This window comes from Myotis nattereri (genome assembly GCF_964212035.1).
Source record: "Myotis nattereri genome assembly, chromosome: 13".
Lineage (NCBI taxonomy): Eukaryota > Metazoa > Chordata > Mammalia > Chiroptera > Vespertilionidae > Myotis > Myotis nattereri.
Window position 1 is genome coordinate 38,074,626 of NC_138088.1, and position 16,397 is coordinate 38,091,022.

Sequence of the window (16,397 nt, forward strand, 5' to 3'; positions counted from 1 at the left end):
ATGTCTTGTAGAAGCCCCAAAGATTTAATTAAAAGTAAATGGCGGTCAAAGTCTAGTAACTCCAAATCAGAAACTACATTAGAAAACGTTAGGGGGAAAACTGCAGCCTTACAAACGTCAGTGGATGAGATCACAGGCGGAAGAGCAAAGCTGACTGATAAAGAAAGACACAGACTTTTGGAGGTAATGGCCTTAAAAACCCTTTCAATTGTAGTAAGCTTTATGGGAGGAAATGAGACACTATTTTCCCAATAATGATATAATCTAGCTTTTCTGTTAGTTTACTAAATGTAAAAAATCATGTCTAACTTCAAAGTGATAAATAGAGTTCGGATATTAGTATGAGTATTTAGAAACCTATTTTATTGTGCATATTGGCTGCTTTTCAAGTCATCTTTGTTTTCAGGTTCTTTTGAGATCATAGCATTACATACATTGGTATTTTGCATTCTTTTAAACTGTATTTCAGGTTCCCTAATTTTCAGTTTGTTGTGGCATAGTCAGTAAAGCAGTTGGGAATTTATTAAAAATGGAAAGATTTTAAAATGTAATCATTAATTTGATTTTAATTTATTTTGTAATAGTACTTGTATTGTTAAAGTTAGAAAATAACTGGTTGGGTTTATTTAAATTCTATTTTATAGGCACATCATAAAACCAAATGGTTATTTTTAACAACACATGTTGAGATAAATACTTATTCAAGCATTGAGAAGTGGCCTGTCACATGAAGATTATTTTCCAATCTGGTGAAGGAATCTGACAGCTTCCCTGAGATCTCTTTGTCATTCCACTTTTAACAAGCTCTGGTGTCAAATCTCTGTTCCTTTATAATCAATTGAAACTAAACTTCCTGTAACTTCTACCCATTTGTTCTAATTGTACCCATTAAAGCTACACAGAACAAGTCTGCTTTTAATCCAATTGCCAGCTTTTCAGATATTTAAGAAAACCTTGCTTCCTCTTACTTTTGTGTAGCCTAGCCCCATATTCTGCAGCTTCTTATCACCCTGTCACTTTCCTGAACACTTGGTGGCATGTTCATTTTCCTTCTGAATCATGTACCCAGTACTGTACACAGTGGCAAACACAGGTGGAAATGGTACTGTTATTGCCACTGATCTGGATGCTGTACCCATGGAAACCTAAAATTGTATTGGCTTTTTTGTAACTGGCATACTACTACTGCCTTATCGTAAGCTTGTAGCTAACTAAAACCCTTCATCATTTTCACACAACCATTCAACTCAATTTTCCCCATTTTACATTTCCTCCTCTTCCCCCTCCCCCGGAAGTTTTTAGTTTTATGATGTTTTTAACCTTGTTAGCATGTAAAGTCATTCTTTTAACTTTTTCAATTATCTCTATTGGTGCTTTCTCCCTTATGCCAGAGCAGTATAACATCCAAGCCTTCTTTATCCTTTAAGTCCTTGAAAATGTTGTACATTCCTTTGATGATCACTTTATAGATTGGATACTAAATCATTTATTAACAAAAAGCAAGTCAATGAATGCATTTTTATCCAGGTGTAAACATTCTGTAATTTTTAGGTTCTGTTGCTTCAAGTCACGTTCATCAATCAGCATGGGTGACTAACCTTTAGCCTTGGATTGTTAGGACTCATATGATGGAGGGATGATGACCCGATACTCATGTGAAAGCCAGCTTTTCTTTAGCTTTCTGTCGCCACTCTTGACAAAGTTGGTTTCTCCTTTCTGTATCCGTGTCTCGTCCACTTTATATGTATCTTAACTACAGCACTTACCATATTGCATTAATGTATTGATTTACCTCTCTGAGCATAAGACCTTGGCCCTGGTATCTAGTATAATGCTGACTTGCTATGTAATAAATACTTCATAAATGTTTGTTGTAGTACATCATTCACTTTCAAGTTTGACCTGGCTTTGCTCTAAGATTCTTCTTAGTTTATATGTAGACAATTCAAGTCCTTGAAGCTGAGAGGGAGAAGAATGCTTATCATCTCACAGAGAAGGACAAAGAAATAGAGCGACTCAGAGACCAGCTGAAAGCCACATATAGCACTGCTGCTCTGCTTGAGCAGCTAGAAGAGAAAACAAAGGAAGGCGAAAGGAAGGAGCAGCTGCTGAGATCCCTGTCTGAAGAGATAGATGTATTGAAAAAGCAGTTGTCTATTGCACCTGCCGCCACTGAACTTGAAACCAAACCATTTCATGTATCACAGGTACTAATCATTTCTTTAAACAGATTTTCTTTCTTTCTGACACAATTGGTAATGCTTTATAAAGAATTAGTTCATGAAAACATGCTTGTCAAATGATGAAACAGTACAGTATAGGTTACTTTTTTTTTTTGTAGCCTGGAACCCTCTCTATAAATAGTTACAGTTTTTTTATGGCTTCCTCCATGCCCCACACCATTGTTTTGCCCAAGGGAATATTCAGAATACAGAATCCACTGTGTAAGACAGCGAAGAACATTTTATTGAGCTCTTTTTCCTGTAGTATGGTTTCATCACGATAGGCTTCATTTTTGTTATTTTTCATATTTGAGATATAAAGTTACATTATCAAGTATGCTTTTCTTAACTATGCTTGCTTTTCCTTCCCTTGTGTTGTTTTAGAATTTGGTTTAGCAATTACACAGAAAGAGCAAGGATTGTAGGTAGGCAGATCTAAGTTCAGATCTTGGTTCTGCCACTGGCTAGCAATGACTGTGAACAAATTCCCCAACCTCTCTAGTCTTAGAGACAATGCTAGAATTCGAACCTCTCTCCCAAACCTCAATTTTCACAGTAAAATCAGGAAAGAATACTGGAGACTAAATGTAGTATTTACGTAAGTTGCATAGTGCCTGGCATATACTAAGTGCTCAAGAAATGGTTTCTTACTGATCAGGGCTTTGATTCTTTTGGAAATTTGAACATCTGAATAATACTAATACTACAGCTATTAATTCCACCTGTAGAAGAAAATCTGTAGCTTTCAGATATAATGTCTCCATGTTGTTAAGGTCTCTGTACTTGTCCACCCTTTAGAGTAGAGCAATCAGACCTATTCATTTATGTGTACTCTCATAATAGATGGGCATTGAGTGTTTCTATAGATGAGTTCGAAGGGGTTAAGTTTTTCTAGAGAATTTCCACAGAGCTGAAACTCATGAAGCATTACAGTCAGATCCAAAGTGGATGGTAAAACCTTTCCTTACGGTTAAGAATTCCTTTCTTACCCTAGCTGGTTTGGCTCAGTGGATGGAGCATTGGCCTGTGGACTGAAGGGTCCCAGGTTTGATTCTGGTCAAGGGCACATGCCTGGGTTGCAGGCTCCCTCCAAAGTAGGGGGCATGCAGGAGGTGGCCAATCAATGATTCTCTCATCATTGATGTTTCTATCTCTCTCTCCCTCTCCCTTCCTCTCTGAAATAAAAATATATTAAAAAAAAATTAGTTTCTCCACTTTTGAAGATGGAAATGCAAATTTTGGTAGAAATGATCATTTAAAAAATGTATTCTTATCATTATGTGGGCTATCCACTATTAATTTCTGTATTATTCAGCATGTCTAATTGCTATAACAAACCACCTCCAAATTGTAGTTTTCTACAACAAATGCTTATTTTTCTTTCATGTCACAGTCTAGTGCAGGCTGGAATGGAGAAGTTTTACTCCACAGTGTCATTCAGAGATCCAGGTTCCTTCTCCTTCCCCACCCTTCCTGTCCCGTATGGTGGAGCCTTCCATCAAATCCCTTTTATAAAGTTATGAACTAGAGAGAATCTGTGGAGAATTGGGGAAGGGTTTGGGGCCAGGCCTGGTATCGGCATATATCACTGCTGCCTACGTTCCATTGGACAGATTCAGTCTCGTGGCCGCACTAACCACAGGGAAGGCTGGGAAACCCATCTACAGTGTGCCCAGGGCCGAGGGAAAGGCGTCTGTTGACATATCCCTGTCATAGTTTCCACCTAAAGAACCAAATTGAGAGTGAGAAAGGGCTGCATATTATATTAGGGTCAGTGTCTAGAGCACCTTTGGAGAAAAAAAATTTTTCAAGCTTCCTTGCCAGCATTCACACAAGTGAAGACTGGAATACAGCTTTATATGTTGGCTAGTCTGGGGACCTAACAACCTCTTTCCCCTCTTTTTTTCCTTTATGAGAAAATGAAGAAAAAAAAGACAAGTTATATTTTGAGTTCTATATAATCTATGTGAATTAATAATAATTGTTTCTAGCCGAAACCGGTTTGGCTCAGTGGATAGAGCATCGGCCTGCGGACTGAAAGGTCCCAGGTTCGATTCCGGTCAAGGGCATGTACCTGGGTTGCGGGCATATCCCCAGTAGGAGATGTGCAGGAGGCAGCTGATCAATGTTTCTCTCTCATCGATGTTTCTAACTCTCTATCTCTCTCCCTTCCTCTCTGTAAAAAATCAATAAAATATATTTAAAAATAATAATAATTATTATTATTGTTTCTAATATAAACATAATTCTAGAAATCAACTTTTTTGTTTGACAATTTACTATTTTCCAGATTTCATTTAAATAGCCCAGTTTTATTTTGTCTCCTTTTGGTGAAAACCACTGGGCTACTCATATGCACTAAGGGCTATTCCTGTGATCCTGGGGTCCAGAGGTCCTCAGAAGTCAATTAGATATGAAATCTCAAGGTTTCCAATGCGCTTAGGATTTGGCAGAAGGTCTGAAGTACCCTTCCCCCTGCATGAGGTTCACGAGCATGTATAAGGTCTGGATTTTGGGATGCCCCTGTGAAGTATAATGAGGAAGCTTCTATTGCTACATTTATGATGTTAACTAATACTGGTTTATTTACAGACTGAGACTAAAATTCACTGCTGTACCTCACCAATGAATAATATTCATGAAATGGAAATACAGCTGAAAGATGTAAGTTCCTTTTCCTTTTGTTAAGTTGTGGCTAAAAGGGACTAACTCATTTATTCTTAAATTTCATGGAATTTGACAGCATTGATGCCATGAAAAATCTGTTGAGGTGGAGAACTGAGTGGTTCTCCATCTCTCTAGGTTACTACCTTTATGTCTCTTCAGGTATTCAACAGGCCCAGTTCCTCTAATCATGGTCTTGTTAGGCTAGACAGTCCTAGAAATTGCCCATCACTACCAAGTACCTCAGCAGCAAATACCCCTTCTCTACCTAAATCTAATTTGCCCAGCTATTTTGTTATTATAATGTAATTTAAAGTTTTCTTCTCTCTTTTTTTTTTTATCCATGCAAGATGTACTCTGGTTTGAAATTCTTCCATTAGAACCAGGATTTGCTTTCATAGTTTGAAAAGAAAAATACATTCTTTGTATACTCAGTACTTCTTTTCTTTAGAATTTGATACAAGGTTATTTTCAATATATGGTGAAGTCATATTATTTTAAGCTTATGTCTTAAATGGATTGGTAGGTTTCATTGGAAATTAAACAAATTGAGGATTACTACTATTCACAGTGTATTTTTTTTTTCAAGGTTTAAGATTAGATATACAAAGTATGAAATTCTTGATTTAATTATTAGGCCACTAGGTAGGCATTTTGATTCTAGAAATATTACCGGTATGTCTACCCTGATATAAGTATGCTTTTAAGATTCCTGTTTTATTTCATCTAGCAGGTATACCTTGTAGTCTGTTTAATTTTCAAAAGAATAATTTAAACCTGTTGAGCGTCTGTATAGTGGGGTACTGTAGTACCCTTATCAAGGTAATTTACATAGAGGTAACTAAAATAAAGAAGAAACATAGTGTTTAACTATCAAAATAAGTATTTTTTTTTTGTCTCATATTATCCCCAGCATCTAGAACAGTTGAAAGAATGACTGAATGGAATCTTGTGTGCATTTTACTAGTGTCTCCTTTAGCAAAATACTTGAAAATATATGCTATTTTCTTAAACTCATAAAAAATATATGCTATTTTTTTTAGGCTTCTCAGCACTATCTGCTTTAAATATGAACAAAAGTTATTATTATTTTTAATATTTATTGTTGAAAGTATTATATATGCGCCTGTTTTCCCCCATTGACCTGTCCCAGCGCGCCCCCAGCCCAGGCCTTCACCTCCCTATTGTCTGTGTCCGTGGGTTACGCATATGTGCATACAAGCTTATTGGTTGATCTCTGTCCTCCCGTCCACCCTCCCCTGCCAAACGTTATTTTTAGATGATTCTTTTTATGAAATGAACTCTAAAATGTTACATGCTTATATTCAATCTTTTTGTTTTGTTCTATCTCCCCAGATTATTTAAGTATTACATTGTACTTCTCTGCTCTGTTTACTTAGAAAGGCTTTTAGACAAATGGAGTAAAATTTAACCCACCTCACCTTCAGATGGTGATCTAGACTGAGCAATGCTTCTCAGACTCCAGTGTGCATAGGAATCTGGGGGACTGTCATGAATGCAGATTCTCATTATCTTGGTCTGGGGTAGAGCCTGAGATTCTGTATTTCCAACTAGCTCCAGTTGCTGCTCCTGCTGGTGGTTTGAGGGCCATCCTTTGAGAACTATTAATTTACCTTTGATAAGCAAGAGGAGTTTAGCTCTGGTTGTCACTTTGGAATCTGCAGATCTTACAGAGCAGGAGGAAAATTGTAGTTGGAGGATTTAGGGAGCAGGAGCAGGAATAGAGAAATCTCACTCCTCCTACTCAACACACAACGTTATTCAGCTTTTGAGAGAGCTCAGCAGTTCTAGTCCTGTACCCCTCCTCAAAGCTCCTGCAAAACTTCTGTGGAAGTTTGCCTACCTACTTTAAGATGAGCGTTTGTTAGGCTAAAAGAAGCCCCAAAAACTATGTTTACCTTTCTTAAGGTCTAATTGTATCAATCCTCAGCTACCACATAGGTCTAGCCAACATTTTGAAATAATTCCATGAAGTTTATGATGTGAACACTGTCTGATGATGTCAGCAACTTTCACACTAAATCAAACCACAGAGCTAAAAGGCAGTTTCCATAGGCAGTTCTTTCTTTTTTTTAAAAATTTTGTTTTGCTCTTTTTTTTTTTTAAATCTCATTTTAAAATATAGACTTTAGAGAAGATAAATAATTATTTTTAATTTTTTTATTGGGAAAAATTCAAATTCACAGCAAAGTGACAAGTATGAAAATGGTACATAAAACACCCATTAACCCTTTACCAATTCTATCATTCTTAATATCTTATCCCATTTTGCGCTCTCTTTCAGTCCCCCCAGTAAATATATCCAGACTTTTTTGGATATGCAGCTTAACTGCCTGTATCTTTAAAGAATAGAAATTCTTACCTGAAAGATGCCCTGATATATAATCAAAAACTTCCAGTGTGTGTCTCAGGACTTAACCCATCTCACCCTCTAGAGTGAGATGCCAGCTTGTGGAGGAAGGGAGCCCCTCCTTTTACAGTTGACCTGTGACAAATGTAGCGTGACTCAAAAAGATCTGAGCACTTTGGAAAACATATTCTAGTGTGTGTTTTACTTCAGTGAGGTTATACTATGCGACTTTTTTTTCAAGAACTCTGTGCCATCTCCTCTCGCAGCCCTGAAGGATAGGAAGTTATTCATCCTGGCTGCTACTTCAACCACTGATAACAACAAATTACAACAGGTCTGGGATGAACTGTGACACAAGGGGCACAGATTAAGAACTTGTGAGATTATAGAAATAGTTATGACAGCTTTATTACAAAAGGTTTGTGGATATAAGAAACATCCGAACTTGTAGAGAATTTTTGTATGAATTTATCTGAGCCAAACCGTCATGCCAGGAAGCCAGATCTCAAATCTTCGGTTGACCAGAGACAGTTTTGCAGTTATTTTTATACATTTGGAACTAAGGAGGGAATTACTCTGTGAGTCATAAGAATTTTTGTGTGCTGGAAAAGACTACATCACTTGGGTTCCCTTTCCATTTTAAGATTTTGCTTTTTAATTTTATTATTATTATGCTTATCACTGATTTTTGTATCTTTTCACATTGAGGCTCTAGAGAAAAATCAGCAATGGCTTGTGTATGATCAGCAGCGAGAGGTCTACGTAAAAGGACTTTTAGCAAAGATCTATGAGTTGGAACAGAAATCGGAAACAGCTGCTCATTCACTCCCACAGCAGATAAAAAGGACTGAATCAGAAGGTACTGGTATAATATGTTCTTTTGGAATAGGCCTGCCAGCATTTTCCCAAAGGAGAGCTTCCTCAAATTTAGATTTTTATAGGTACGTGTTAGAAAGTAAAATAAAGAGCAAGTCTTATTAAAATGGTGTTCTGAAGAAATACCATTTTGGCCATTCTGTCTTATTTTCCATTGTTTTCTGATAAAAGGGCATAAGACACAGGGCAAAGGGGAAACCTGGCAGCTCCAAGGCACACTGTATTTTCTCCACTGTGCATGTCCGCCTCTCCTTTAAAGCCCTTCTCCAACCTCATTCCTCCCAGAGCCGGCCTTGTCACCAATTACCATATCAATCCCAGGAGAAAGAATACATTTTGCAGGTGATACTACAATCATTTGAATCTCACCATAGAATTGAGATGAAGTTTCTTATGAATGATGCTTTTTGCCATGTGCTTTACAATTTCCCTAACACTACTTTCAACTGACTTTCACAAGAACCCTAAGAGGTGGGGCAGAAAGGTCATTACTCATTTTACAGGTGACAAGCTAGGGACAGAAGAGAAACCCCATGCAAAGCACAGGCCAGGCTCGTAATCTTGGAGCTCCATATTTGAAATTTTTTAAAATGAAGCTAATGCTAAAAAGAGAATATAAAAGGAATGTCTTGAGATAATTAAAAGCTGTTTATCCCTAAGGGGACAAAATTACTACACATGAAAGTAGGATTTTAGTTATTGGATAAGTCTAATTTTTTTCTTTGGTAATATAGGTAGGGGTGTGTGTGTGTGTGTCATCAAAGTAATAATGGTTTGCTAAAATAATGTAACAGTACAGGAGGGTACTGCTCCACCTTTCCCATCTCATCCTGTCTCTGTTTCCCCCTATCAGGGCAGCTACTGTTAACATTTCTGATTTTTAATTTGGGTGATTATCTCACCTATAAATAATTAGCTTATATCTCTATTTGTTGATTTATCTTCTTTAGACATTAGTGACTTTTCCTCTCCATAGAATAGTTATATTACTATTTTTTAGTTCTTCTAGTTATTAGTGTTGTCATTTCAAATAACATACCTGAATTTCTATTTTTGTCCTATCAAATATCAGCCCTATCTCTTGACTCCTCATCTTGTAAGGTAAGGAAATAATGTGATCTTGTTTATAGAAACAGGTTTATCTTTATATTTTCAGGAATATTACATATTTTATAAAGTGAGTTATGCCCTGCTGTGTTTGTCATAGGTTATCTTCAAGAAGAAAAGCAAAAGCATGACCATCATCTCTTGGCAAAAGCAAAAAAAGATCTTGAGACTGAACGACAAACCATAACTCAGTTGAATTTAGAACTTCATGAATTTCAAAGAAAATATGAAGAAACCCAAAAAGAAGTTCATGACTTAAATAAACTGTTATGTTCACAAAGAAAGGCAGATGTACAACATCTGGAAGATGATAGGCATAAAACAGAAAAAATACAAAGGCTCGAGGAAGAGAATGATATTATGAGGAGAAAACTTGAAGAAGAGAAGAAGCGATCTGAAGAGCTCTTATCTCAGGTGAGCCTAACCAATAAGGTTGTCCATGATTCATAATTCAAGTTTCTCGTACTTACTAAGTGCAGGGACTATTTTAGCCACTAGGAACCAGGAAGGAACAAAAGTTCCTGTTCCCTTTGTGGGTATTCATATTTAGAATTGAAATGGACCATAAACAAATTAAAGAAAACAGGGAAATATGCCAAAGAGAAATTGGGGGCCAGTGTAGGCCTCACAGAGGAGATAGTATTTGGACAAAGACCTGATGTCAAGAAGGAACCAGCATGGTGAGTGGCTATGGGAATTCTCTGCAGCCAGAGGAACTCGTACACTTCAAAGGCTCTGAGAAAGGAGGAGGCGAGTATGGTGAGAAGCCAAAAGATGTCAAGAGGGGAATCAGGCTGATCCCTAGGCCTTGACCATGATACCGTGCTCAGGTTAATTCACATGGCACGTTCCGTGTTCTCATTCTCTAGCTTTATACCTGGATGTTGAAGGCGCTGAGTTTGGATTATTAGAATTGAATGCTACTTTGACAGAAACTCATTAAGCTAAATTTTGCTTAGCAAAGCACAGAATAATGGAAAGAACAGTATTTGGCGTTTATACCTGGTCTCTAGGATGTGTGTGGCCTTAGGCAAATCATCTAGCATCTCTGACTTGCAGGTTAACCACATGTCAGATTAATACTTCTTGTATCATAGGGCTTTTGTGAGGGTCAGTTGAGAGAATGTAAAAGTTTTGCTAGTGATTTCTACTATTAGAATAGTAACTTTAAAAATCCTCCAAAAGCTGACAGGGAGTGGATCATTTGTAACATTTGCCATCTTAGTCTTCACCATGCTTGCTTCTGCCTACCAAGCAGTGTTATTTGTGAAAGATTACACATAAATGATGGAGAATTTTGCTCCAACTATGTGGCCAAGGAGGTGAGGCACTGACAGCTATTATCCTACTCAGAAATATTAGTAGATAGGATGTCAGAACTTCCTGGAAAGTGGGTGTGGCCACTGCAGAGTTCTGTGCCTCAGGGAGCTCTTAGCCTGGGTCGCACTGCTCAGCTGCTGGCATGAATAGCCATCGAACAGCCAGCTGGAGTGACTCACTCGGCTGAGCAGGTGGTGGTCTGGTTAGAGCTGTGAGACTAGTGAGCTGCTCATGCATCCAGGCCAAGCGACAAAAAGGTTGGCTGTGGCAACACTGTCTGTCTTTACACCCTACAGATCCAGTTTCTTTACACGTCTCTGTTAAAGCACCAAGAGGAACAAACGAGGGTAGCTCTGTTGGAACAACAGGTACTCACTGGGGTTGTTTCTAAATTCATTTTAACCCATTAGAAAATGGAAGTTTTCTCATCTTTACACTATTTTGTGAAGGACCATTTGAAAGCCTGTTGTCAGGCTCTGAAGTGAGGCTGGCAATTTTCTTGACAGGTAGATGTTCACCTTGGCAAATTTTATTCTTCTCCAAATGGCTTCTGTAGTTCCTACTGTGGCCTAATAGAATCTCCCGAATGGGACTACCTTATGACTTCAAGCAGAACTCAAAGAGACACCATTTATTCTCAGAATGTAGACCAAAGGTTTTTAATACATTCCAAACCTGGAGCAGCCATCTCTCCCTTCTCCCGCTTCCACACACAAAAAAAAAAAGTGGTGGGGGAGATACCTATGCCTCTGGCATTGGCTCTGCTCCTTAGATCAACCAAGTCCTCCACCATAAACTTCTTTTTTAAAAAAATTAATTTTGTTTTATTATTGAATTTATTGGAATGACATCGGTTAATCATACCATACAGATTTCAAGGATACAACTCAATGAAACATCATTTGCACACTGCATCATGCGCTCACCACCCGAAGTCAGGTCTTTTACCATCTCCATTTATCCCCCCCCCCACACCCTCCTCCACCTCCTCCCACCTCTGTTTCCTTCTGGCTATCACCACACAGTTGTCTGTGTCTATGTGTCATATATATTTTTTTCCTCCTTAATCCCTTCACCTTTTTCATCCAGCCTCCCAACCCCCCTCCCCTCTAAGAGCTGTCAGTCTGTTCTATATATCCATGCTTCTGTTTCTATTTTGTTTATTAAATTATTTTGTTGATTAGATTCCACATCTCACTGTGCTCAGTTGAATTCCTGCTCTGATAGTATAACAAATGTTTGCTTCTTATGCTAATTAAAAAGTGCAAGTATCCAGTCAAGAATTATACAGTTTATACCAGCTGTAACTATCTTGTTTTGGGCATTTCTCCAGATTCAGGCATGTACTTTAGACTTCGAAAATGAAAAACTTGACCGTCAAAATGTGCAGCATCAATTGCATGTAATTCTTAAAGAGCTTCGAAAAGCAAGAAGTCAAATAATACAACTGGAATCCTTGGTGAGTCTGGAATGGCTCAACTTAAAATGTATTTTCTTCTTTTTCTTTCTGCCCTCTTTCCATTTATTAGTATATACCAACCAGTTCCCAAACTAGGAGGCTACTGCTTACAGAACAGCTGTTTCTCAAATCAACAGGCAGAGCCCCTGCCTCATTTAAAGCAAGTGACCTTGGAGCATCAGTGCCGAGCACTAGAAAGAGGGACACTCTGTGCCTCCTGGTAATCATTACATTCCTGGGGCCCAGGACCACCCCCTCTCCCCCTGCGCTGTCACTCTGGAGGCACTAGAATACCCGGCCTGGGAGAAGGAAAAGCAAAGGAGGGGATTTTGTTTTTCTATTCAAAAAGAAAGAAAAGAGAAGGGGAGGGAAGGGAAAAGAAAAGAAAGAAAGAAATGCTGTTTTCAGGGATAATGGACTATTACTGTTAAAATACTGTTTTAAGTATATTGAATTAAGCACATTTTGTGGGTTACCCTGACCACCTAATCTTCTTTTACTTTTTTATTGACTTTATTGGGGTAACACTGGTTAGTAAAATGATATAGGTTTCAGGTGTACAATTCTGTATTGCATCATCTGTATATTGTATTGTGTCTTCACCACTCTAAGTAAATCTCCTTCAATCACTGTTTATGCCCCTTACCCTCTTCAACCTCCCTCCGCCCCCTTTTCCCTCTGGTAATCACCATACTGTTTTGGGGACACACAATCATTTAAAAGAAAAACCTTTTAAATAACATTGGTTCTAAGGAAATGGTTTTTTACTTACCTATTTTCATTGTACTAATAGGCTTTTAGACAGACCTGTTGGTGTCTGTGTTTATGTGTGTGTCCCATAGCACATATTTAACATATCATCCTAGTACTGCTGAGTATTTCAGATGGAGAAATGTTACAAATAGAATTCCTCACTTTTCAAGAGAGAAAAAAGCAAATGTTTTTTAAAAAAATATTTGTAACTTCTTTACAAATAAAAAAAAATATATTTTTGGCTCTATCCTTTAGTATGTTACTTATTTTGACCATTTATAATATTTGAAATTTATCCTTCATTTCTGTTAATGACTTCCTTAAAATATAGGAAACCAGAGGGTATACAAAAGAATCCATTATTTTCCTGTATTTTCTTTGTATTCCTACTGTCTATCATGATAAACTGCTGTAAAATTCTCATTTTTAAGCTTTCCTGAGTATCCTAAGTTCCTCAGAAAACATGGAAAAGGAAAGTCTCAAAGGTATTATACAATTAGTCATTTCTGTGTATAACTTGTTTGATCTGCATTCTGTGCTGCTCCTAATTCCATGTACTTCTTTATTGCTGAAGCGCTCCTCTTACATAAGACTAGCAAATTTTGTCAGCCTTACACACAGGCCTACCTTTACATTCGGCTCTAAGCATTTTTTTAAAAACTGTCCATATAAACACCTAACCCCAGTACTTCCTGGGTAATGTGGGTAATTTATATGTTAGCACCACAATACTGATGAGCAGAGAGTCCAAAGACAATCTGTCTGCAGGGCTGAAGCAGTTGGATCTGTGGAGCGGCTACAACTTATGTACAAATGGTGTTCACTTGACGTTTATTTTTCAGAGGCAGCTTCCTGAACTTGCCTTCACAGAGCCATTAGTCACTTTCCAAGGAGAGGCCGAAAACAGAGTGAAAGTTGCCTCACCAAAAAGTCCCACAGCTGCACTGAACGAGAGCCTGGTGGAATGTCCCAAGTGCAGTATCCAGTATCCAGTCACCGAGCATCGAGATCTGCTCGTCCATGTTGAATACTGTTCACAGTAGCAAGAGTTCTTTATTTTTTATCAAGAGATTCAATACTGTATCTTATGTTAGTGAAGGAACATTTTGAATTCTTTATTTCATCTGCCTGTCTACCCTCGAGACTCTGGCATAAAGTGGTTTACTGTATTTTTTGGGCTGCTTTGCATTTTCCTTGGCACTGATACCTACCTGAGATGGTTCATATTAGGCCTTAGTGTATGCCGAGATGGCTAACATTTTGCACTGTTAAAATACTTGATGAAGAAAAGATAGTTCAGGTCATTATTTGTGAATTAAATCTATATACAGGCAAGCAAATATTTTGTGTTTGTGGCTTTTTAAAAATCGAAGGTAATTAACCAAGTATCTTACTGTCTTATTTAGCACTTTTATCTAAGCACTTGATATGTGTAAATATACCTACAATTGAGTCCATTGTTAAAAGATGGTGATACGTTCTCTTTTTTTCCCTTGCTCTTATAGGATGGTTATTAGACAAGTTGGGAATGTTCTTGGTCTTTATTGCTGTTTACTGTTGAAACTGTAAACCTACCTATGTTCTAAGCACAAAGCAGATTCTGCTTAAGGAATACTTCTAAGTAGCCACACACACAATATTTTCTGTCATATTAACTGGGTCTAATTTTAAGGTTTTTTTTGTTTGTTCTTTAATTATGTTTTATTGATTTTTAGAGAGAGAGGAGAAGGGAGAGAGAGAAACATTGATGGGAGAGAAACATCAATTAACTGCCTCCTGCATGGCCCCCACCAGCGATCGAGCCCACAACCTGGGCATGCGCCCTGACTGGGAATCGAACTGGTGACCCCTTGGTGCATGGGTCAGTGCTCAACCACTGAGCCATAGTGGCAAGGCAGCTATAACTAAGTTGAATTTCATTAGCACATGTTGGTCAGCTAAAATTGTTAAAACGAATTTTAACAAAACCATCTAGCCCTCACATTTTAATTTGCAGGTATTTTATTTACTTATTTTTGGCACTCTTAAAGCTGGCAATGTATTTGCTTATCTGAATATATATTTTTATACTTGTTTGTGTAAACCAAAAAATTTTTTATTTGGGTTTTCCAATATGCTTAACACTGGGCCACTGTTAGTAATATAAATGAGAAAAAAAATAAAATTATTTAATAAGTTTTTATATGTCTAGCATGTATGTATATAAATATTCTAAGATTTCTACCCTGAGAGCAGTACCAGAGAGATTACAGATTAACATACAGTGTAAAGTAAGGTGAGGATACAATGGAACCAAAACCTACATTAAGCTCAGAAAAGTTAAGCAAAATCCCCACAATCATTTAAAAAAAAAAAAAAAGACATTCTTGGATCTCAAACTCCAAGTCAGCTTCAACATCTATCTTCTTTCCATCATGCCAGAAGCCTTTATGAATTCTCCAAATGCAGTATATACTCAAGCAATACCATAACTGGAGTCTGAGTTAGAAAAATGACAGAACACACTACCTGGTCTCCATCCCTCTTATCTGAATAGTTCTGCCTTTTCAAATCCCTCCACCTGGTTCCATGGACCCCTGCTATGGGGGTCCTCTGACATCTTAAATTTCAGCTCCAAACATTTATTAAATGCCAACTATGTATAGAAGGCTCTGGGCTAGGTATTAGTGACACAGTGATAATAAAATACAATCTTCTAGAAGAGACCAAAATCTAAAGAGATAGTATACTACACTACAGGAAGTGCTATAATGAATTTATATGTAGGATAGAGCAGTTTATTTAAACCTTGCCTCATTCTAATATTGATTGAAAGTCTGACTCTTCAAAGATACAACTCTTATCTACACTAATAAAAGAGAAAAATGGTAATTGGCGTACGGCGATACCTTTTTCATTGGCTAATCAGGGCTATATGCAAATTAACTGCCAACTAAGATTGGCAGTTAACTGCCAACTAAGATTGGCAGTTAACTGCCAACAAGATGGCGGCTAATTTGCATATGTAGGCACAATGCAGGGAGGTGAAAGGGAAAGCAGGAAGAAGCCCCCTGCCACTGACAGTGATTGGAAACCCAGGGGGGAGCTAAGAGCTGGGGGTTGGAGCCGCCTTTGCCCTGCCCCCCAGCCATGATCGGAGAATCAGGCGCCTTTGCTGCCCTGGCCAGTGATAGCAGGAAGTAGGGGTGGAGCCAGCGATGGGAGCTGGGCACGGTTGAAGCTGGCAGTCCCAGGAGCTAGGGGTCCCTTGCCTGGGCCTAAAGCAAAGCCCACGATCGCGGCGCCCCCCGCTGCCACTGCGGGTCCCCGCTGCCTGGGCCGGACGCCTAGGCCAGAGGCGTTAGGCCTGGGCAGGGGTGGAGCCTGCAACCGCAGGGAGCTGGGGGTCCCCTGCCCAGGCCTGACACCTCTGCCGGAGGCCTCAGGCCTGGTCAAGGGGCCAATCCGGTGATTGGTGATTGGAGGGTGATGAGGGTCAACTCCTCTGGCTGAGGCATCAGGCCTGGGTGGGGGGCGGAGCCGGGGATTGGGGGGATATGATGGTCCCCTTGCCCAGGCCTGAAGCCTGGGTCAGAGGCATCAGGCTTGGGCGGGGGGGTGGAGCAAGTGATCAGAGGGAGATGGG

The 16,397-nt window shown here is 38.6% G+C and overlaps 1 protein-coding gene across 1 annotated transcript; it reads left to right on the plus strand.

The window, feature by feature from the left end:
• CEP55 (centrosomal protein 55) lies at positions 1-14,109 on the plus strand (the record flags this gene model as incomplete). Its single annotated transcript, XM_081104407.1, has 8 exons — positions 1-183; positions 1,941-2,207; positions 4,815-4,886; positions 7,966-8,116; positions 9,341-9,654; positions 10,857-10,928; positions 11,894-12,019; positions 13,615-14,109. The coding sequence occupies 8 exons, from the start codon at positions 1-3 to the stop codon at positions 13,813-13,815; spliced, it is 1,386 nt and encodes a 461-aa protein (XP_080960533.1). The 3' UTR covers positions 13,816-14,109.
• Between the last annotated feature and the right edge of the window lie 2,288 nt (positions 14,110-16,397).